The sequence below is a fragment of the Schistosoma haematobium genome, chromosome ZW (genome assembly GCF_000699445.3).
Source record: "Schistosoma haematobium chromosome ZW, whole genome shotgun sequence".
NCBI lineage: Eukaryota > Metazoa > Platyhelminthes > Trematoda > Strigeidida > Schistosomatidae > Schistosoma > Schistosoma haematobium.
Genome location: NC_067195.1, coordinates 28,375,899 through 28,399,738, shown reverse-complemented (window position 1 = coordinate 28,399,738; position 23,840 = coordinate 28,375,899). Strand labels below are relative to the sequence as shown.

General features: G+C 31.9%; 2 protein-coding genes across 3 annotated transcripts in view; one reads left to right on the top strand and one right to left on the bottom strand.

Annotated features, from left to right (window-relative positions):
* Positions 1-7,020: 7,020 nt before the first annotated feature.
* MS3_00003197 (uncharacterized protein) lies at positions 7,021-11,053 on the top strand (the record flags this gene model as incomplete). Its single annotated transcript, XM_012941848.2, has 3 exons — positions 7,021-7,248; positions 9,845-10,085; positions 10,545-11,053. The coding sequence occupies 3 exons, from the start codon at positions 7,021-7,023 to the stop codon at positions 11,051-11,053; spliced, it is 978 nt and encodes a 325-aa protein (XP_012797302.2).
* Positions 11,054-16,061: 5,008 nt separating this feature from the next.
* The window catches only part of ACSL6_2 (Long-chain-fatty-acid--CoA ligase 6), a 29,642-nt gene continuing 21,863 nt past the window's right edge, over positions 16,062-23,840 (bottom strand). For both annotated transcript variants that reach the window (XM_051210920.1, XM_051210921.1), the window contains exons 10-14: positions 21,553-21,660; positions 20,333-20,586; positions 20,084-20,252; positions 18,346-18,597; positions 16,062-16,984 (exon numbers count right to left, since the gene is read on the bottom strand). In XM_051210920.1, coding sequence (XP_051070948.1) covers positions 16,604-16,984; positions 18,346-18,597; positions 20,084-20,252; positions 20,333-20,586; positions 21,553-21,660 — 1,164 coding nt within the window. In that variant the 3' untranslated portion in view covers positions 16,062-16,603. The remainder of the gene's footprint in view (positions 16,985-18,345; positions 18,598-20,083; positions 20,253-20,332; positions 20,587-21,552; positions 21,661-23,840) is intronic.

Genomic DNA, 23,840 nt, shown 5'->3' with positions numbered 1-23,840 from the left:
ATCACTAGAGTGTATATATTGCTGTTATGTGCACTTTATCAAATACATTTATAGCATACTTGGGAAGTAGTTCCACGTCCTCCATTAGCGCTTCCATTAATAACTCATCAAAGCTTTCGGTTTACATATATTTTACGAATATGGTAGGGAAGTGAAACTATACTAGGAGTAGACTCTACTGAATCTGTCTCATACACCCAAGTTAGGCCGAAATGAATCTATCTACTTCAACGAATACATCTGCTTGTGTGCATAAAACAAGCTCCTAATGTGTCCGTCCGCTTTATTAGTGTGGTTAAATCCAAACATCCCATCACATCCATTACCTCCTTTCTTTAGAATTTTAAATTCTTCTACATAGGCTCTTTTCCCTGAGCCTAGTTGTGCTAATCGGTTTTCTTCGTTGTTGGGCCAGGCTATAGTACGTAATATAAGCCTCACTTTATTAGCTTTTCACTTCGTTCATCCAGACTGTCTTTCTGTTAGAAAAAATTTCGACTTATTTGCAGGACTAAATTATCGAATTATGTATGCTCAGTAAAATTATAGTAAAGTGAATAACCTAATCATTTTAAATGAGAATAGGAGAAACAAGTCAGAGTACGTTTTCGGAAAATCAAAATGACTATCAAATGAATGACTAGTTAGGCGAGTTTTAATAAAATTGTGTTGTTACCGGGCATTAAATGTAAGTTATTAAGTATTTTATTTTCTCTGCTCTTAGAAACCTAGTTTTCATAAGAAGAGCTTCCAATATCATAATAATAGTCATCCCACGAGGCGTGGTCGTGGATGCGCACTGCCGAGGTGTGCCATGGTAGGTCGAAACGGCCGTCCAGTGCTCCCACGTTTTCCATGGTGGTCTAGCTTCAATTGATTCATGATCTCAACTGTTGAAGTTACTACAATCTCCACAAAACACATTTTGATCTTCATTATAGATTGCCCTAAAATTGAAATCGGAAAATCATTCACGACTATCTGTAGGGGTGATTACTCTTTTGATGAACAAAGAAAATAGTTGGATAGACTCTTCCTTACACCTTACGCACTTGCTCTCTCTTATTTATAGCTACCTCATGATCGGTAAATTTGAGGTGTGACTGAGATCACTGTTATTATCTTTTTTACCTGTTGAATACAATTTATTATTGCTGTCGTTTAGAATATAACTATTAAGAAATGTACATTATTTGCACATATCTTAAGCCATTTTGAAAAATCTACTGTTATGTCATTGCTTCTACATACTTACATACTAATCATCGTAACTTCCTATACAAATGTCCTCTTTGTACGCATATTAGCATCTGACTTAGATACTGTGTTATTTAAGATTGTTGTTCAGTTAATAAGACATCTAGATTATCTGGTATCGAGAAAACTGTTTTTATTACGTCCCAATCATTATCTCCAATTTTCTGTAGCTAGGATTATGCCATCTGATCACTTTTATAATAAATGTGTGGCGAAATAACACATATCTAATAAATAATCTACAGAATGGTTATAAGTAGAATTTAGATTTGTGTGGATCAATAACAGTTTGGCTTTAACTAGAAGTTGAATAGGTAAATAACAAATGCGATAAATCTAATTGTACGCTAGATCCAGTTCGCCTAAAATTTTCTCCAAGGTTTGTTTATGTACTGAAAACCTAGGATATTTATAGTATTTTAGATGGCCTTGGGCCTCCGGAAAATTCTTGAACGCTACTGAATATAGTAGCAGTATAGGTAATCATCCAATCAGAAACGCAACATGGGACTTTTTACTTTTCTAGATGTTTCCGGCAAAACTTGTATTGAATGCCGATTGGATAAGATGTTTACCAGCGTTTTCAGAGCGTTTTTTGGCTTTTTTGAAGGAATTGTCTGGATCTTCCCAACAAAATGAAAGTCAGTTTAGCCATGAAGCCTTACTTATATTTATTTTGGTAGCATATTCACTAAATTAATACACAGTCGTTGATAAACTATACTCTTCATCATTCGGAAGTATACTTCATCAAAGTGGTTTGTAGAAAATATGTAACATATGGATTATATTTGTCTCTAGTTCAGATACCTCGAATTATCAACTTTGGACAGAAAATTTTATGGCCAATTCCCCACAGATTGTAGACAGTGACTAACAAACGTACGTCAATGAGCATAAAAAATTTAAAGTAATACAGAATGTAAATACAGTTATTAAAAAATCTAATTATGCAAGTACATTTAGAATATCATGTGACAACATTTTACACTCATCAATAACAACTTAGGGTTAGATCACGAAGAAAAAAATTTACATCTGAAGTAGATCATGTCTATTCATCGTTCATTTCTTCAGAGTATGAGGAACAAGAAATCAACCTTTATTACCAATCGTCATTGTTTATAAAGACGATAAAAGTCGACTAAGTTGTTTAATTGTTTGTTAGTTTGTTTTCTTCAAAGTGTTTAGCTGATGTTGAATTCAGTTTTAGTGGTTTTTAAGAAACGGAACCACGGTTTAAAATATGAATTTTTCGCTGAGTTACTTTTGATCAAATGCGGTAATCGACAAAATTTTGGTTATCTGAAGAGAACATATAAAATATTTTTAGTTCATCGCCTTTACTTTTATCTTCTACATGTATTTTGAATTCATTTTCGACGTTTTATTGAACACCTCATCAACTGGGGACATATTACTATAGAGACTCGGTGAATAGTGTGTTCCTTATACTCATTAAGATTTTTAAGTCGAAATTAATTCCATCATGCAAGGAAGCTCAATTCCGCTGAAAATGTATGAATTAGGTTGTTAGCTCCCTGAATACTAAACTATGACGAAACAGTTATCAAAGGCTTTATAGTTCTCAATGGTTCTCCAGATGGTACTAATCTATGACAAAAACTGAACTTAAGATCTGTGTTTGTTAATGAAGGCATATTAGGTAAACCAGATAATAAAGACCTTGTAATATTGTCTTCAAAAACAATTTAATATGACTGCCTGTTTATAGTTAACTACATGGAATTATGGTTTATCACTCATAAAAAAATGTTTGTTACCTTTGTTTACCTCTAATTACTGGTTGCATAAAGACTTCAACGTTATAAAATAGGTTTTCAGTAATCTGTATTTATCAGTAGTTAGTAGTCTGTTGAACCTGTTCAGTTTGTTTGTTGTTCTGGAGAATAAGACACGTCAAAATTTAGTATTCACACAATTTATCGTTAATCTTAGCTAACAAACCTCAATTAAAATATGTAAATGGAAATAAACTTGAATAATAAACTAAAATTCTATTTCAAAGTAGAAGTAACTAATGAAATCGAATAGGAAAAATGAAGAAACTACGTAGATTTCATAAAATACTGGTGTCTCTCAATTATGAAGACGAAGAAATAATTTGTTGGTTTAAAATTAACGTTTAAATTTAAAAAATTCTGCTCTGGAATTAGTTGATATTAGATCTGAACAATAAGAGATTCATCTATGGAGTATTTACATGATGTGAAATTTGAGTGCTTAAATGGTTCCAAGAAACATTTATCTATTATAGCTTATAAAGAAAAAACAAATATAGACTGATTATCAAAAATAGTTCTTCATGATAGTCTTGCTTTAGATTCAAGTGGCTAGAGTTAAAATACATCGAACATCATATTTTCTGGTTCAGTGACTAAATGGTAACATGTCTATAGTATGACCTTCATGATGATCATTCTGTTCTTTATAATTAAAGGAGATGGTGACTTAAAACTTTCACAGTTTGCAAAAATTCTCCAAGAACATCTTTATATTTAGTCATCAATCAGTCCCTCTTTCAAAGAAATTAAAACAGTGTGATGTCTATCAATTACAACATTATGTTCACAATTCGTCAATAAAGTTTTTTAAAGATAGTTTTACTAAACCATCTTCAGTAAATTCTAACAATGAAGAAAGGGCGGGTCTTGAAAATTCCCAATCTATCTGTTTTACAAAAAATCAGTGATATTTTGTTATCAAATAAATCGAAGTCCGTAAAACCAACGCTTGTTTGAAATATAGAATCAGTTACAAAGTGCACAAATTTGACCTTAGGTTTGGGAATGAGCTTTTGTTATCGTGACAGCTGATGTAGTCGACATTCAGGTTCCACCATTCTTTTATTTTTAAATGTATTTCATAAATAGTGCAGAAGGGAATATTTGGGGCAGTGTTAAATTTCTATTTGTCATAAAAAATATTGGCTGTAAAACTTGTGTTATCTTAAGCACCTGGAAAATACACAGGATCACTATGCTGAGACAAAACAATAATTAACAAACGAATGAACTTTAATTCTATGTATGAACTAAAATATAGCAGTCTCAACCAATCGAATTGCAGTTCTCAATGTGTTTGAGCAAACATATACAACTGGAATAGTGTAAATGACTTAGCACATCGTAAATTAATTGACAGAATATTTCTTAAAAATTTGAGCTTGAAGAAAATATTGCAACTATTGAATTGGCTTTGTTCCACTTACACTGGGTTATATAATAAAAAAAATTCACTATTTTTACGTTAGGTGAGATGAAGTTAAAGATTATGGTTGTTATTGAAAGCTTAGCCACCAACAATTTATATTAAAAACACATATTCATCTAATCGTAAATGTTGATAATTCATCTCTTAGCTTTCTTGTTGGTTTGAATGCACAGCTTCATACCTTAAATAGGTATATACAGTACCAATTAAATGAAACAATACCCCTAGTAATATATAAATATAAAATAATAAAATTATGAAATACTAAGAGGTAGTCATTTGATCAAATTTATAAAATAAAAACATTTATTTTAAGCTGACTACATTTCAGTGATAACTTGACAGAACCACCTTGACTGCCTTAAATCCAGTTATGAAATATTCAATATCATGTGTTTTAGATGTGAATTTCAAACATTCATAAATTTATCATCGATATATTCAATAGTATGGGTTGACAACACTTTAACTGTCAGGTTGGTGAAATAGTTCATTGAATTTTATTATACAAATTAGTGTATTCTTTTTTTAATAAGCTCGTTAATAAATTAATTTTCTAATAAACACATGACTATGAACTTAGCATTTCTTGGCAAATGAAGAAATGCATGTGTGAGTTTGAGAGTGCACTCTGGAGCTTCTTTTAATAAAATAATTAATGAAATACTTAAAATTTATGAATAAATACATATTAATAATTATGTCTAGGCATTTGTTTTAACTCGCAGATATCCATCAGATACTGTTATATCTTGTTGCTAATTTCCTTCACAATTCATGTGCAATTATATTTGTATAACTCTGAGATCATTTCTAAATCTAATTGATTTGTACAACACTCCTTTATTCAGCCACTGATTTGAATGTTTATTAATATTAGTCAGAACAGCAATCATGAATTAACCGATACTGATAACAATTGTTAGTGAGCATTTCTAAAAATCTTTCAAGTTAATACAAAGAATAAACGTTCTTCTACGTACTACTGGTCTAAAATGTTCCAAGAGAAACTTTACTAAAAATAGAAAATAGTCTAGTTGACTATAAAAACTAATAGTAACTGTAAATTAATACTTTAAATTATTTTCATTGTTTGTTACGTAAACATTCGGCTTAAATTAAGTTTCATTATTTACTTTCATTTTCCGGTCATTTTATTTAACTACTTTCACTAAATAAACGAAATTTTTTCCACTTTCAAAGTTTTGTCATTTTACTATGATCAGAAAATGTACTTGAAAAAGCATTAATATAAAAATTCTACCCAGGTAAGACAATATTTTTATTGATTTTGTCACATTCAAGTGAATATTTTAAGTCGACAGAAACTTTTTTTCATACGAATTGTTCATAAAAAGAATTAGTTTATTTCATGTCATCTTCACCGTATGCAAAAATTAAGCCTACTTATACTGTCTTTCTATCTTCATTTAATTAATCAAATATTCACATAAAATCATGCATTTAATCAAGGTGGAAAGTTTTAGTTTGGGATTTTAACCAAAAATAAAAAATAATCGAAGCTTCATTGAAAGTTTTCGAAATCATTCGAAAGACAATATAATATAGAAAGAGGAAAACATGGATCAAAATGATATTAGTCGCAGTTAATCAATATGCACCTAATGAATTATCATATAAGATTATTAATCTTTAGATTACACTGACTTTGTTATTTCGAAAAGTGTGAATTTCGTCGAGTGCCAGCCGACTGGGAACCTAAGTTGTATGGTTCGCTGCATACAGACCCCAACCGTCTTCAGATAAATTTAATTTGTAAATACCGTTAAACATAATGAATGATTTTCATTTCAATAACAAAAATGAGGCACAGTTAAAATAACTAAGTTAGTTACTTATTTCAGCTTACCCGGTACAGTATTCAGATAATTGATAAAAATCTTAGTATAATGGATGAGGGAATCGAACTCAATGATCCAGCTCGTCAAAGAAAATAAAGGTTTCGACCTTTATTTAGCATATATTAGAAGTCAAGCTATTTCTGAAGGATTTCGAAATAGAACATACCAATTTTCCAGACAATTTTTGTTGACAGATGTCCTGGTATATATGTTACTAAATAATTACAATGGTAATTACAAAACTCGAAATCATCACTAAAATATTTGTTAAACAAGTTTTCTCCGTGATCTTAATATGCCAAATAAAATAAGGGTTATAAATTAGTCGTTATTCCATAAAGTTGTTATAATTCTCTAAAAACACAACTAAGGTCAACTCATAGACGAATATGTCAAGAGGTTCAAATTAAAATCCTTTCTAGTGTAAGCCTATTAAAGATTCTCTGGTAGCTAAGTTAAACAAAAAAATAACAGACTTTAACAAAATCAAGTTACAAAAATCAACATTAGTTTAAACTGTTTTATGTCCTGAGTTGGTGAACAAATAGCAAATCAAATTATTTTCTATTTAAAAGCAACAAAATTATATTGAAAACCTGCTGAAGATACAAGAATTGGAAGATTTCTTTTTCATTAACTGGTATCTATAAGACTACGAATTAAAAAAATGAATCATTTATATGAAATCAATCAAATGTCTGCTACTCATAATAAACACTGGAATTTTTTAAAATTATTGTGTAAAGATAAAAATGTTGATGAAGTTAATAAAAAGCTGGAAGAAATTGCTTTACAGCATAAAAACGAGATAACTCTCAAACAGGATATAGCAAAACAGCGCGTTAACGATCAACTGTATGAAATTCATAAAGTAGCTGAAGAAATTGATCGAACTGTAAGTCTTAATTTGTTTTGTTTTTTGTTTTTTAAAGGGTGTTTTAGTAGGATTTCGTCCAATTAATTTATATTAGCCTATTTCATAGTGTATTTCAATTAAATAATTCATAATGAACATGTTCACAGTATTTATGGAACATGAGGTCAATAACAAAGAATCACAAATATTTGTTCCTTACATAATTACAAAAAGGATAGTTTAGTCGTATGATAATCTTCGTCTTCTTACTACACTATCAAAATGTAGGATTACCTAATGAGATTTTACGAATAGTCAGCCCATAAGACACTTGAGAAAATAAGAAATCATGTAAATCTCTTTTGTCAATGAAATTGGAAAAGCGAAAGTTTTTACATTATCAAAAACTTACATCACAGCGTGCCATTCAGAGAATTAAATTTTCTAAAAACATTTTTTTTACTTTATTTCATTTAATAGCACCTAAAAAACACGAATTATACAAATAAAGTGGCAATATTGTTGTGAGATTAAAGAATAGAGGGAAGTACAATCGAGGATAATAAATATGTGAACAGGATTAATACTTATTAGAAGATACAGTTCAGCCAGAAATACAAACAGGAAAGAATTCGTTCATTAAATCGGGCTCCTCTTACTTTCATAAAGAACATAAAATAAGACTACAGAAGAATTGTAAATTGTTTCTATTCTAAGTCATATTTGATTAACTTCCAAACTAGTGCGTTGCATCATCTCCAGGATTTACAATGATCCGAAAAGTGCAGAACTCTTTGACTACGGATGATTGTTACTGGAATGATTTAGAGCAGATTAGTGGTTAAGGGTAAGGAGATTATCAATATCAATTGATTAGTGTAAGAGCAGTCAATTTAGTGAAAATGTGAAATCATCTTTGGAATATTAATTTTTTAATGACTTTTAGTGAAATACAATATGGTTTTCCAAAAATAAACCAAATGTGAAATCTGCAGGTATTTCTTAAAGTTCCCTATCAGATTAATTGTTTCGCTTCAATGTTAAAACAACTATTTAGATAATCATAGTAATATCAATGAAATAGAAAGGAGAACTGCTATTTTTATTCACCTTCCCCCCTCCAGTATGGTTTCAAAAATCACTCATTAGAAATGAGTGGAAAAAATAACTTTATTAAACCGATTCTATAATGATTTATGTAGGATAGATAGTAATAAAAGGTAGAATGAATAATGATTCTTTCGGTTGAATCAATCATAGACTCTCTTTTTTCATCAAATAAAAATTAAGACAAATGTTTAACTATCCTAGTCAGGTATTAGATCACACGAAAACTGTCTAGAGAACATTAGAAATATATTCCAATATTTGCAATTATGAATGTATTGTTAAACCCTACTGCTCTTAATAGAAAGGAAGAACTAACTAACCATTCAACTTGGGCCTTTATTTCAAACAGTGATATTTAAGGTGTCTAAATATCTCACCATTTTTATACTCACTACAATACGTTTTATATATATATATATCACCTTTCACCTGAATGATATGACATTAGGAAAAACCTTAACACGACCGTGGTCTAAACTTGATATCATATTCATTAGTCTATGTTTTAAGAGGAGAATCTAGTGACTTTGAAAATTGGACGAAACAAACGTCATTATCTTTTATGAAATGAACAGATTATTTTATAAAAACACTATAGATGATCATGCATAAAAGTCTATTAAATTCAAGTACACAGTATAGAGAAATACTATGCAGTATTTGTTTAAAATCAACTTCTATTTTAATTGAAATGCGTCTTTGTAAGTAATTGAGTAAAAACAAAACTAAATCTCATTATCACTGATTATTATGGCCTAATCAATTGACGAACAAGTAGAAGAATAAGTGGATGAAGATGTTTGTATGATTTTCACAATTTCTGCTATTCTAGTGAATATTTTTTGTTCATTGCTTGATTAATGAATTTATTGGTGAAGATCTTTGCAAGAGTTAATATTCTGTAGACAACATTTTCACCAGTTAACTTTGAAAAGTAGAAATAGAATTTTGGAATCAAAAATTTATTTATCTATAATAGTCCAGTGAAGTTTGACCATGCCATTAAGTTCACTTGTCATCGAAAAAGATATATTTATTTTAATATTTACAAACCATTCAAGGTTTTCAATGAAATCACAAGCCTATCTAAGTTAGGCAACCATCGAAAACCTAGAAGACGTTTTGTCCTACTATAAAACTCCTCAGAAGTGTCGATCGATGACCCCGCTGTCAGGAATCGAACCTAGGACATTCGGTCCCGCACGCGAACACAGCTTCTAGACTGTTCAGCGGGGGTCCAGTGGTGTATACGTCCAACTTCAGTTAATCCACGATACTACCCTACTATCCTCAATAGTCATCAGGGGATGCCTTCCCCTTATGTACTAAAATTTGAGGTTTTCCCATGTGCTACCATACCTAATGAGTTCCAGTTTGATGGAAAACAGATCGACATCAGTCTACGTTACTGGTGAATTCCTTTCGTTTTCTATATCTACCAGGACAACTTTATTATTGAGAAATTATATATCCAAGACGCGTTTAATAACTGACTGATTATTATCTATAACTAATTAAATTTCAGAAGTTTGCCGTCCACTCCAATAAGGGATTATGGCAAAAAGTGCTCAAAGGTCATAATCGATTGTTTCCAAACTTTCTGAACAAAATAAACCCAAATCTCGACTCCTCCCCGACAAACTTTATTAAAATATCAGGTAAACAAAAGGAAGCGAAGAAATCAGTTCTCAAGGACCGTCGTGGAGAGAAAAAACATAAAAGCAGGACTATTCATAGTCTGAAAAAAAATCAAGAGGAATTTCAAAGTTAGTTTTTGTATATTTAGAGAGCTTGTTGTATTATTTAGGTAAATTTTATTTATCCTCGTTACTCTTTTTGTTGGTCTGAACAGCTTAGAATCTTTTAATAGAGGCTATTCTTTCCTTCTCAATAACTTATCTACAAACAAGGGTAGTTTTCCTTTTGCCTTCTTCGAACTATAGATGTTAACTTACCACGAATTATTTCGAATCTTCTAGCATCCTGAATTATATGAATTAATGATTTCCTTGTTATCATAGCGCGAGCAAAATTGATATTTAAAAACATTTAGATCAACATTTAGTATATCAGATGGAGTGAACAATAACAATATAATAACTCTGAATTACTTTTATTGTAACTATGAAATTAATCATCGTGTTAATCTTAAAGAAGATATATCTTTCACCTACGATAATACCTTATGATGAAAGTATTATCTATGCTTTTCTTTTTTTATCCAGGACCTCCACCACGCCCAAAAACTAGACTGATGTTATCCGCCCCGAGAGTCAGACGAATCAGACGAAGACCAGCCACCACTCCAAACTCAACTCGGTCTACATTAATTTTTGGATTGACTTCAACTGTCGGTTCTGCATCTCAGCGAAAATTATGGTTTCTTTCTAGATCCTACCTGGAGTTAGAAAATCAAATCCGAGTTGAACGTCGAAAAAATCGACAGCAAATAAAATCATCTAGATCATGTCCACCACGTGTAAGTCTATCAACAAATATGAACGATCAACTTGATTCGGCAAGAAGCATTAACTCAAGGCCTTCTTCATTTGCTCCAAAAACTCCAAGAGAACAGAAGCTTAAGCGGTGTTTGTATTTCCTTAAAATTCAGCAAACAGAACTTCAAGAAAAAATAAATAAATTTTGTGACGACATTAGTGAGTTTATTAAAAGTTCACTAAATATTAATGATGAAGTTGTGCCTGATAATGCTTTGTCTATCAGTATTTTTTGAAATTTTAATGGAAGCTGGATACTAATATGTTTTTCTCACTGAAACGTGACTATTTTGGTCACCAGTATTAAGCTGAAATAAAAATGTTAAAACTAACTCATCGCATTTACTTCCTTTTATAAACCATTACTATTAAATTTGATAAACATGAAATGTCTCTTAAAATAACGTTACCCATAGTCAGGATGACATAATCAATCTAAAATCTGTCTGAACACGAAGATGGGTAAAGTTATATTCATTAGTAGAGTCAACTATAATATAATTTAGTACAAAACACTCATTCCTATTATTTAAAAGTGTTCTAACGTATCCCTTAACTAGATTATCAATATGCAGATCTTTAGTGCATAAAATAACTTTCAAGATCTTTTATAAATATGCTGTTCAGTACAAATCCCACGTTTATTCAACAGAAGAATTGTTTAGGAACCGTGACTAAGAAATCCTATACTTGATTGCGTTTCCTTGTTAAAACTTTATTCAAGCAGATAATTCGGTTATTCAATAAACCCAGCTCTAGATTTTTCCGTTAAGTCTATGAGATTTCTCGAAAACCTTACTTGTTTTATATTAAATATGTAATTTTTCAATCAAACAAACAAAAAACTACTTCAGTAATTTGCTAAGCTGATTCTGAAATCAAACGTTTTAAAAGTGAACTAATAAATTAATCAACTTAGTGTATTGGATATGGCTGATAGTACAACCCTTATTTGAACAAACTTATAAACTCATGTGCAGTTGATAGAAGAATCCAGTTTTAGATGAGAAGGAAAACAGTATCAGTAATAACACAAATAATGATGACAGTTATTATGTAAGTACATTGGGATCCTAAACATAAAACGAGCAGAATAAAATACTACTTCACAGTTAAAAATAGAGATAACAAACAAATTGTAGATGTTTAAAAACGTTTAAGTAAAGTTAAATTCGTTTGATTAATTTAGACTGGCAGTGTTTCTGTCTTATCGCTATTCACCAATCGGAACATTATTTACCTGAATCCTAGATATTTTGAAATATATGCATAAAACCCAGTCAACACCAATCTCTGTTATTTTTTAATAATAGCTTTGGCAAATGTACATGAAAAGACAAATAGAGTTTAAAACAACCTCGGACTAACTTTGATCGATTTTAAACTGGAACACAAAAGGTGAATTACGGTACAAGAAAACTGTTCTCCCCAAAGTACTGGCGTTTACTCACCATCTGTAAGATAAAGAACTGTTTGACGATCTCTCTAGACTTAAGTACAGATAATTGACAGTTAGTTCTGTTCTCCTCATCTTCAGACCAAAGAATCTGAAGTGGCTGTCATATTTATGTTCCGCCGAAAAGCTGAAATATAGCTCTGTGTTAAATCTGCTAGTGTCAATAGTACGTATGCTTGAATTCATTCACCAGTCGGTTCGCAATTTATATATATATATATATATATACATAATCCATCTAATTGTATGATTTTATCAGTGTTAGCCTCCACGAAGTGAATGTTTTTTTACCAATACTTAACTCAGAAGCATTAACACAAAACTACTACTAGTATCAACATTATAATAAATGTTTCATAAGTCTATCATAGTGCACTGTTATATCACTGAAGAATAATCAATTTTTCGAAAACTACAGAGATAAATCACATACAGCTAGAACGCCCAACACGATGGAATATTCAAAACAATTAGTCTCTTTTATAAATTTCGACAATGCAATGAGAAGACGAAGGTTATCAGAATTATGTGATATATTTGCGCAATACATTTCGAACAATCTGATCACACATATACTTGTTAAGACATTTTTATATGAAAACTAAAAGGTCAACTAGACAGATTAAAGGTAAGCCATAATAAAGAAAAATAAAGTACGCAAAAACAATGTGGGAGGAGCAATCGAGATCTGCAAGTAAGGGTGGAGAAACATATACCCGAATGGCTGCAAAAACAAATGAATTCCAATGGTCAGATAAGATCACAGGATAGACAGACATCTTTCTCCATTGCGAAACATTTGGTTGAGACTGGTTATAAGGTTGATATCAAGTCAGCATTTGTAGTGTTGTACAAAAGCCTTCAAAGGCGTATATTAAGGTTTACTGAAGCCTTGGCTATACGGAAACTGAAACCCCCTTTGTGTTCAAAAACAATTTGTTCTTACCCTTAACCTACCCTGGTAATACTGATTTATTATCCAGGGTGGTTATCACACTGTTTTGTGTACGCTGTAATATTATTGGTTACATTTGAATGTTGATTTGAACAGAAATACGATCAATTCGAGATCACTAAAAAATTTAAGAATCCTAAGAAAATTATAAGAAAAACGGTTTTACTTATAGTCACTGCTTAATAGCAACCTTACATAAGTACAGATTAGTGTATGTACACCATCAGTACAATGATGAAGACAATATTCTGATAAGGAAAAATAGGGAAGCTTTTATTGTTGTTAGTGTATTAGAAATGAAGAAACAACAAGGAACAGAAATATGAAGGTATTTATTCTGTCTTATTATACTGCTATTAACTTGGTAAATTAATCACTTCCAATTCCAATTATACATCAACTCCAAGTTTTCCGATTCAACACAAAAAATTACATTGAATTCATTTGAAAAAAACTGTTAATCTTAATCCTAAGTGAAATAATGGCTTTGTACTGAAATTCACCTAGTCTACACTTGACTTGAAAATTATCAGAACTTTCCTTTGAATTAATTTAGATTGTAGGTTTGAGAAAACTAACAGAATCTTGACAATATTTCATCTTGTGGATATAACAAGCATTTATTATTTTGCTTCAGCAAACCGTCGGATGTCAAGAACAGTTAGTAAACAATGTATTGTATGATATGAAATTGACTGTAACCTAAGTATCAGTCAGTTTCTTCACTGACATATTTTCGTGACATTTTTAACAAGATATACATAAAACATTTTCCTTATGTGAAAGTACCAGACATCAAACAAATTTTTCTCATAAAAATGAAACTTAAAAAGTTTTTTGATGTTCCCATACTTGACGATGACTTGTTTATTTGATAACTGAAACAATGTATGATCAGAACGTAATTCATTAACTTTAATGATACCAAAGAATCTGTTCGACGTGCGGTTCTTTGAGCAATAATCTATCATCATGACAAATGAAAAAAAATTATACTTATGTAGTGTTCAAACTTGACTTTTCAAAAACCTCACTATCACTATCATCAGCTTTCTTAGCAGGAGTCTGCCAATAATTATGGGGCTGTTCAGATGTAAAAATTTCAAAATAAACGCCGTGGTACTGATTCAGCGAATCATATTTCAATCAGTGAGCGAAATTAAAATTATGACTGGAAATACCACAACACTAAGTAATCATCGTTCCATGAATTTCATTAATCAGTCAGTAACAACGTAGAACCTACAGGAACATATGTTCTAGCCAATATAGCTCGGTTGGGTCATCACGATAGGCAAGCCCGACCACCGCGTCAAGGTAGCAGCTACGGTCGGGGAATTTCATTAATATTTACTTTTTGATCGTCTATGCTTCGAAACTGATCTTAAATATTCATTTATCAGGTTATTTTGTCACAGACATGTTTCCTTTAATGCCTAACTTTCCACAAATACGGACTCTATAGATTTTGGCGAATAAACAAACAAGTGTCTGTACGCAGTAGGTACCTTAGGCACATACATCCACGCTTAATGGTCAATTAATACAAGGTCCAAAGGTGGCTTGTCACCCATGGGACTAACTTTTCCATATACTAATATAGTATTAGTCGATATGTAAAGATATAGATAAGGGAATTCTTTGAGTTTTCCAAGGCTTCGATTATCCAACTTGTTAATAATAGAAATTCCTTCTTCTTTTCTAGTTGGATTATGCTTACTTCTAGCATTTGTAATCTCAAATACATAACTTAAGTAATGATGCCTAATCTCCGACAAACTTGATAACCAGTAATTCTCATGTCTGAGAAAAGGTAACTTTCAAAATTTAACAAATACACAATCTATCACCAAAAAAGTCCGATTGTTTGATCACAAATAGTTTACGCAGTCTCTTTTTAGCTTTAGGATGTAAGCAGAAGTTTAGAAACTATTAGTCAGTGGAAAAAGTGAGCTTATGTACAGTGTATAAATGGGTCTGCCTATATACATGTTTCCATAGACACTAATCAAGAGCTTATGAAAATTACTTTTCTATAGACTTCAGAGTTACTGATGTTGTATAATTAAGGTTTTATTTAATTTCTACAATATCCTGATATTTTAACTGATTTAATTGAACATCTAGTTAATCTCATCTATAAATTGAAAGTCCATTAAGACTACTGGATACAAACTGACAAATTACTTTTCATAATGTTGATAAAATTGATGAGCTAAAAATCTTCAAGTGCAGTGGTATAATTATCGAAAACTTGTTATACTGTTCAAGCCAAAGTAACACACTTCTCAATAGAAGTATATCGGAATACAATAAGCTGCCTGTCGATCAACTAATTAACATACGGAATGTGACATCTACAGGTAAAAAAAACCAACGCGTGAAATACTATGAATGTTTGTTTGTTACCGATTTGGGAGATGGCTTATACAAACCAGCTGGAAATCACCACCTCAAATATTTTTTTTACAACTGTAAAAGGTCATTGACACAACTACATAGCACATTTTTATACTGGTTAAGAGATTTCGGATTTCACCTTATAACCTGTGAAAACGAAGGGAATTAGTCGTGCGAAGTATCCTTTTTCAAACGGGAGTATGGTGTGTCACCTGATTTCATAGTTCTCCAGTTAGTTATTATTAAACTAAACTACATTTACCAGGACATATGAAAATATTCTACAAGATGTGAAGAAACCAGTGGTCTAGATACTCAAAATTTCAAAGTAGAACAATCACATAGACCAACGTTGATGCAACTTAAGCTAATAAAGGAGAAACGAACCTAAATTACTTGGTTAAAATGAGGTTAAGTGAATGACCAGCAAAAATCACCTTTTAATGTTGGTTTTTATTTAGCACAGTAAAATAAACATTAGTAACCAATTTAACAGTACCATAAAAACTGATGCACTAAGTAGATATGTATCATGCTATTCTTGAGAAAATTGTCAGAAAACAAACTGGTATTTCAATTCATACCATAAGGTTACAGAAACAGAAATACAGAGAAAGTTTCCTACAAACATTTTATCACAATATAGCTAGTAAGTAATAAAACAATTGATAAAAGGAAGTAAGATATAAAAAAACATCCAAGTACAACGTTTTTAAACCGGCAATAATAGTAGTATATTATTATAGTAGTATGAATAAATCATGCATATATATGGAGAGAGAGAGAGAGAAATGTTAATTATACACACCAACAGAAAAGTTACTTTGACAAGCGAAAGTTTTAACATAGCAAAACGGAGAAGGAATAGAATAAACTTGACCGGGTTGAGAAAAAAATAAACGAAGTTAAAGCAACAATGAAGATACTAATTATTCATTAAAATTAACATTCAAAAATTACAATTCGGTAATATTCTTATCGTCTTTTATTCAATAACTTTTCTATTTTTCCTTTCCTATCTGTTATTTGCTCCCGCTCTTCTACTGGTGAAGATGGATCGAATGGATTCATTGAGATCGACACAGACTGCTTCGATTTTTGATGCTGATTACTTGGAGAGTTCGGTGTAGCTACAAAGGAACTCGTAAGAGCAGTGGTGGTCGCGGTAACTGTCGTTATCCCTGTCAAAGCTACGTTACTAATTGCAGTACTAACAAAAGTGCTAGCAGTGATAGCAGTATCTGCAACAGAACAAAATAACGTTACTTCAGGTGTTTTTTCTTTCATCGCTGACTTAAATTCATTTCTACTACGAAATATTTCTAAAATCAACTGTTGTTCACTGAATTTCACACCCTAAAAGAAAAGAAAAACTCAATAGTATTAATTAATTGATTTGCAAATAAAATGAAAGATTTTAACTGGGAAGTTCGCGACGACACTTGTTTCAGAAAACAGTAAGGAAGAGAATTATATAGATCTTGTCAAGTATTCGGATAAAGGGTCTTAAATGTATTACAGGTAAATCCTACTGTACTTCAATAAATTAACAGCGTGCTGTATTTTCCAAGTCAACTGGATTTTGAACAAGGACTTAAACTTATTACAAAGCACATAGAAAAACCTAAGAATATTCAATCTGCGACATTAGAACACTTTACAAAGTTGTCAGTATTCGATTCAGACCGTGTAAATTTAGAAAGTTTACCAGCTTGGGTACGTGGCATGACACAGACTGCAATAATTAGATTTCTTACACTTTTTGGATTATTATAAATTCAAAGGCAGCAACATTTTAGAAGCCAAAAGATCTACCAATAGACCAAATTAATGCAATTATAAGAGATTAAAATAATACACAAGGAAGTTGGAAGAGACTTAATTTTTGAGGAAATATACAACAAAATAAGTGATTTTCTTGATTTAATCTAGAATCTTAAACATTCGAATTTTTGTCGCCAACAATAAACAAAGAAAAATAAACCATCATTACTGTTGACACCAAACAATTCATTTTTTATAAATTTAAATAGTTGAGATCATGAGTCGATCCAAGCTATTCAACTGACTGGACTATTCTAAATGGGACAAAATGGACAAAAATCATGATCAAAACATGATTATGAATTCTAATTAATTCATATTATGGTATATGAATGATTTATTATTATTATTATTATTATTATTATTATTATTATTATTATTATTATTATTATTATTTAAACACGTTAACATTGGTGCATAGAGGAACCGAACAGATATGCTCCACATAAATCATTCGATTTGTGTGAGGGTGCCTGCTTCGGTTTGGGCACCCCATGTTTCGGTTGATTCTTTAATCAATAGCAAAGTAATGGTCGGTTCTGCAACCGTCTAACATTCTGTCACGATCGTTTTGAAAAATGTCACCAGTGAAGCGAACCTAACAGCAGTAATGCTTACGGACAAGTATCTATTTAGCCACATCAGTTTAATGTCCAATCGGTAGTATTTATTTTCAGTATTTGCTGAATATCGGTTTTGCGAAGGTGTCTAAGTCAAGTTCCTTCGCCAATGGAGCGCATAATATGACTGATTTAAGGAACTACAGTGAACGATTAATTTCAGTGATATTTCTGTAAATATTACTTGGAAACAGTAAATGATTGCGGAATATAATTATTTATCAAACGTAGATTATTTTCAGAAAACGATAAGTTGTCCATTATATTGCTTACTTTCATATCCAAAACATTTTGTAGATCAGTTTGAGTTAGATCAGGTAATAATTGTTTGTAACTAGCTAAAAATACATTAGCTGCATTTGTATCAACTGGACCCATTACAAATCCGCTTGGAGGAGTTGTTGACTCTTGCTTTCCTGGCGTAGCGACACCGACTGGTAACATAACTGCTTTGATTATACGTTCCGCCTTCCCCATACCTTCATGAACTAGATTTGTAAAGCTTCGTGGAGGTGTCTGAGTAAACTATAAATAATGTAAATTGAAAGCTTTTAGACTAATTTTCAAATACAAATATCTTAAATATTGAATAGCAAAAAGATTTAAACAAAATGTAAGACATTTAAAATTGATTTTTAACGCAATACTGGGGGAAATGACTGTGTTGATATATACATCACAATAAACAAATCAGTGAATTAGTTAGACAAGAAACCCATACTTTCGACTTGTATCTGATATATCTAATACTAGGACGATTGTAGCTAACTTCTGAATCGCTTCCTAGTCTCCTAAATATCTTCTGCACTTGAATATCAAACAAAAGGAAGTGTGAAATGAATTTCTATTTCCAGGGCTGGTTTAGGTACAATAGATTAGAATATTTATGGGTGTGACTTTGATATTTCGGAAACTTCTGAAAACATGTTGGAATTGATAACAAAATCGATAGCAACCCAATCAGCACATGACACATAAACCGCCGTTTTTCTTGAAGTCTCTGCTGAACGCCTTTTCCAGCTTAACCCATATTTAGTTTCTTATTACCGCATTCAGACAAACGGGGTTAGCTTAGGTGTACTATACAGAGTTAAATAGAAGATTTATATGCACAGTATATACATACGTTCATCCAAATCAGAGTCAGATCCACTGGCCACTAAAAATGAAAATAATAATAAGATGTTTTTACACTTTGAGAAGTCACCGAACGTGATATCTATATGTTAGGCGTTAGTATTCGGAAATGAGCGGAATTATAAGAAAATAACAAGGTGCTGCTTTATAAGTTAATGTCTTCTGTTATTTTGTAAAACATGATAATCAGAAAGTGAACTCATGGTTAGTTCAGTCAGTCAGCTACAACCTAGGACCAGGCACATATATGCATAGGTTCAAGTTGCCACACCTCATTAGCACAAGATGAACACCAAATTCATAGTAGTTAATTCAATGGTAGTAATATATAAAAGAAAGATTATGTGTAATGACATAAAACAGGAAGAAGGAATTAGTTCGTAGAAAGGAAGGTATAAAGCAGCTCTAATCTCATGGTTTAAGGGAAGACAAACAATGTATACACCTACTCCATTGTGATCAATTCTGAGCCATGTCACCCAGAGTCTCCAACCATTGGTTACAATAGTCACACGGACCCTAACCAAGTAGTCTGCATCCACCAGCATGACTCAGACCGGAAGTTAGTGACTTCGAGAGTTTGCTGCTTTTAGTCTTACCTCTCTCCAACCGACCTACCTGGCATGGTTGAACCTTGAGGAACGATTGTTCCAGCCAATATAGCGCGATTGGTTCATTACGACAGGCAAGCCCGACCACCATATCAAGGTAGCAGTAACGGTCGGGTGAGTCCTTCATTGTTAGTTAGTTCATAATGCATGACAAAAGACACAAAAAATCATTTATGCCATTGATGTAAGACAATAGAATGTTGGTATTGTACCCTAGTCCATAATTACATACATAATCAAAACAACATAGAATATTAGCTTACCTTAGCTCCAAGAAGAGGCATTTGAAGAAGAGAAGCCTTTAACGATTGAGTATCCAATAAAAGCTGTTCAGCTCCAAAAGTATTGACCGGTTTGCAACGATATAAGGCATTAACGAATCTCGCAATTAATGCATCAGCAAATTTTATACATATTTGAGTAAAAGCTGGCCTAATAATGCATAAAAAAGATATAAGACGATTGTATACGACAAAGACATTGTTAACACATACAGAAAATAGATAAATTACCTGACGGTGTACAATGTTTCTCGTATCAGTGGGATTTGAGTGCGAAGATGATTTACAATGGCTGTAACATAGGCGCTTTGGTCCCCAACTTGTACAAGATTATTCCAAGGTAAACGTGCCATAGAGACTAGCTGCGGTTCAACACCAGCTTCCAAGTCTGCAACCAGGCGGTGGACACAAACAGATCTACAAGTTGCTAAACCATCAAGTTCAGAAGCAAATGATATTTTTGAACCCCAGCTAGGTGGTCTGATCTAATATAAAAATCAGTAAACAAATGAATGTCATATAACAAATAAAACGTCGAAATTGATAAACACGACTATTACTCATATGAAATTGAAATAGGACAATAATCGCCTAGTAAATAAATTGCAAACAACTGTTTATCACCTATTCTTATAATTAGAAATCTAACAACATACAGAGTACACTCAATGAACTATGAAAAACCCCACGATGCAAAAATCAAGTGTAAAACAGAAAGCTTCATGAACTACTTCAAACGAAAGAATCCGAACACTAAGTTAGCTCATCTGAGAAAACTTTTAAAATAAGGTAAGTAGCACTAAACAAGGTTAAAAGGGGATCCGAAATTTCAAAATGGGAGAAGTATCCTCACAAGTTCATACCGTAATGATAGGGTGGGATCAACAAACGAATATTCTACCTTCAATGAATAGCTGAAATGATCCCACCGATTTTACGTTATCTAAAAATGCAATCAAAGAAAACTGAAGATTATTCATTAGTATATTATCCTAAGGTTTTCAATTCTGTCTATATTTTCAACTGAAAGTTCTAATCATTAAGCAAGAAACCATTAGTCACAATGATATAACTGAAAACCTAGCTAGCTGAGGGTTGCTTATGCATTAAACATGGACTTACATTAATAGATTCATATACTTTGAGTGAAAGTGTATCTGTTACGCAATCGGTTCTTTTTAGTTGGCCAAACGAAAGTGGGTGGGACGAAACATATGGGATACCATTTATGATCTTAAAGTCTGGAGAGATTTATGACCACATATTTTATGAGAATTGAAAATTCATTTAAAATGATAGTACCTTTTAGCACGTTTGATTAACAAAAGTTTAATTTCATCTATATAATACACAACGATAATAATATTTCTGGTATAGTTTCAAAAAATTAGCAGACTGAATGATATAAACATGGTTTCTTTATACAAAAAGAAAAACTGATTATAACTTACTTCATGTTTTAGACGCTTCTCTAAATCTTCAACAGTCTTCAGACAAAATGCTGCTGTAACAAGTATGACACACACCTTGTAGACATCATCCTTACTCAGTCGAACTCCCTGATGAATAAAAATATTAAACACGTATTATTAGTAGTAGTAATATGATCTTGCTCGTAAATTATCTGTGAAGATTTATGGTGCAATTAAAATTAAGACGACGTACGAACTTACAGAGTATACAAATATTTTTTAAAAGACTAATACATGAACAAAGAATATTCTCATTGATAAATTATTTCCAGGTTCTACAATTATATATCAAAATTAATAATCCGAAAAGTGGCCACGTTTAGGGAAAAGTGCACCGTTTAAAGTTATAGCATGTGAATTTAGGATTGTTAAACAACATAGGATTGTTAATGTTGATACGGCTCATACAGAATGCTAACTTTAATCAGCTTATATGTTAAGTGAAATTTTAAGATCCATGATCAAAATAAATATGGGTCAGATAGGGTGAGAGAAATAACAGCGCAATTACAAATTCAATCAAATGTTTAGTGGAAGACTATAATGTGTAAAAAAAATTAGTAAGACATAATAAAGTGGAATGAATGCGAAGTAAACGAATCATGTATTCGGAAGATCAATGATGTTAAGCCAATAATAATAGCCATACAAAAATATGTGAATAAGGATAATAGAGACAATCATATTTTTATGATCAGAATGAGGGTTATTGTGGAGATTGTAGTGCACACTGTTGAGAAGTTCCATACTAAGACGAAATGGCCGTCCGGTGCTTCCAGATTTTCAATGGTGGTCTAGCTTCAATTGACTCATGATTTCAACCAGTGAAATTTCTAAAAATCTCCACAAAACCCATTCTGATAATATTACAATTATATTTGACTAAGAAAGGTTGTATGTACAGTAGTCAAATTAGGCAATTTCATAGCTAAGGTTACTATTGAGTAATTGGCCATGGGGTTGGTCAAGGGAGGAGAAGCAGTTGAAGATATTTATTTTGTACTTGTAAAACAGTGTTAAGGATGTATTCAGATTTGTTGATAAGATCGAAAATGCAAATACTATGGAACAAAAGATGATGTCTTTGGATATGACATCATTATTTACAAATGCTCCACTCATGGATACTGGAGAATATGTGAACAACTTAGAGGAAATGAAATCGAAACTACTATTCCATTCAATGTCACAAAATAGTTATTACTGAAATGCACCATGAATGCGAATTTCAAGTTCAACGGAGAAATCTATAGAAAAATGGATGGAGTCGCGATGGGCTCTATACTAGCTGACATTTTTCTAACCAAACTAGAAAATGGTCCACTCAAAAAGACTATTCGAAAATTCACATTTTGCTGTCGATATACGGATGATAACGTTCATCCTTTGTAAAGATAGTACATCACAACAAGAGATTCTTGGGCAATGTAATGAAGTACCTTCAGCCATTAAGTGTACATCTCAAGAAGGTGAATTAGCCTTTCTGGACGTTCTCTTAACCAAGGGAGCTAATGGGCCGATAAGAAGGAATTTAAACATAAAATAACTGTACAGGGCAGTACATACATTTCCTTAGCTTTGTACCTCTAATGTGTAAAAGAAACCTGATTAAAACTCTTACTTACTGAATACGTATATACGTTCTACGGATATAGTTGAAGAGCTAAGCGCCTTGAGTAATACTCTTAGGGAAGACGGATACTCTGGAGATTTTATGAATAAATATATGATCACGAAGGTTAGAATAGGCGAAATACAAACGGCGAATAAGAAATCCCTGTCCATGCGCCTACAATTCAGAGGGGACGCTGCTAACGTACTATTAATTCAGAGATTACGCAGAACAATCCAAAAATCATTCGACGCCGGAGAACTACGATTAGTGTTTTCTACACACCCAATGGTTACACTGCGTCTAAAAGATGAATTACCTAGAATCACCACCTCATTTTGTATTTATCAGTTTGACTGCCCTTGTAGAGAAAGTCGAAATTCTAGGAATTTACATTTTCGTCCTCGTAAACACCTCCCATCGTGGCTAAGCAAAGATCTAGTGAAGAAAGTGAACAGTTCGTTATTGGCTCATTTAGTGCAAACTGGTTATAGTGCCGGTACAAACTAATCCTTTTCAATTATTTATCGGTTCAGTAATTTTTTTTCCAAAACCTGTCACACTCAAAGTCCTTCAAACGGTTGAAGCAATAGCCATCCGGATTAAGAAACCGGAGCTAAAACGATATTTTTAGGGAATTTAAAGTAACTAATAG